At 55.6% G+C, this 639-nt stretch overlaps 1 protein-coding gene across 1 annotated transcript in view; it reads right to left on the minus strand.

Annotated features, from left to right (window-relative positions):
* The window catches only part of LOC104463492 (leucine-rich repeat-containing protein 4B-like), a gene marked incomplete at both ends in the record, with an annotated part of 871 nt that extends 236 nt beyond the window's left edge, over positions 1 to 635 (minus strand). Inside the window, 1 exon segment of the mRNA XM_010075851.1 lies at positions 1 to 635. This exon segment is cut by the window's left edge and continues 22 nt beyond it. Coding sequence (XP_010074153.1) covers positions 1 to 635 — 635 coding nt within the window.
* Between the last annotated feature and the right edge of the window lie 4 nt (positions 636 to 639).

Raw genomic sequence — 639 nt, forward strand, 5'->3', positions numbered from 1 at the left:
AGCTCGTTATGAGCCAAATTCAACTCTTCCAAAGCTTTGAGGTCATCGAAGGCGTTACGCTCCACCGCCGCCACCCGCGCGTGCATCAACCATAATTTCCTCAAACTTCCCAACCCTTGGAAAGAACCCGGCCGGACGCGTCCCAAGCGATTCCCCGACAGTTCCAACTCTTCCAACCTCACCAACGCCGTCAAATTGGGGATTTCCTTCAAGTTGCACATCCCCAAATTCAAATACCTCAAGTTGACCAAACCTTCGAAAGCCGCTTCCGAAATATATTCCAAACGCTTCAACTCCCCCAAATCCAAGCGCCGCAGGGAAGGGACGCGGTTGAAAGCGTACGACGGGATGCTCTCGATGGGGTTGTTGCGTAACCAGAGCTCGCGCAGCTTGGAGAGGTACTCGAAGGCTTGGGTGGGGACGGTGGTCAAGCGGTTGTCGAAGAGCTCCAAGGTGTTGAGGTTGGGCAACCCGTTGAAGGCGCCCACTTCCACTTTCCGCACCAAATTGCGGCTCAACTGGAGGATCTCCAAGTGCCGCAGGTGTTTGAAGGTGTCGGTGCGGATCACCTGGATGTGGTTCTCTTGCAGGTTCAGGTAGCGCGTGTTGACCGAGATGCTGGTGGGCACCTCCAGCAGC

This window comes from Pterocles gutturalis, unplaced genomic scaffold (assembly GCF_000699245.1).
Source record: "Pterocles gutturalis isolate BGI_N339 unplaced genomic scaffold, ASM69924v1 scaffold2278, whole genome shotgun sequence".
Lineage (NCBI taxonomy): Eukaryota > Metazoa > Chordata > Aves > Pterocliformes > Pteroclidae > Pterocles > Pterocles gutturalis.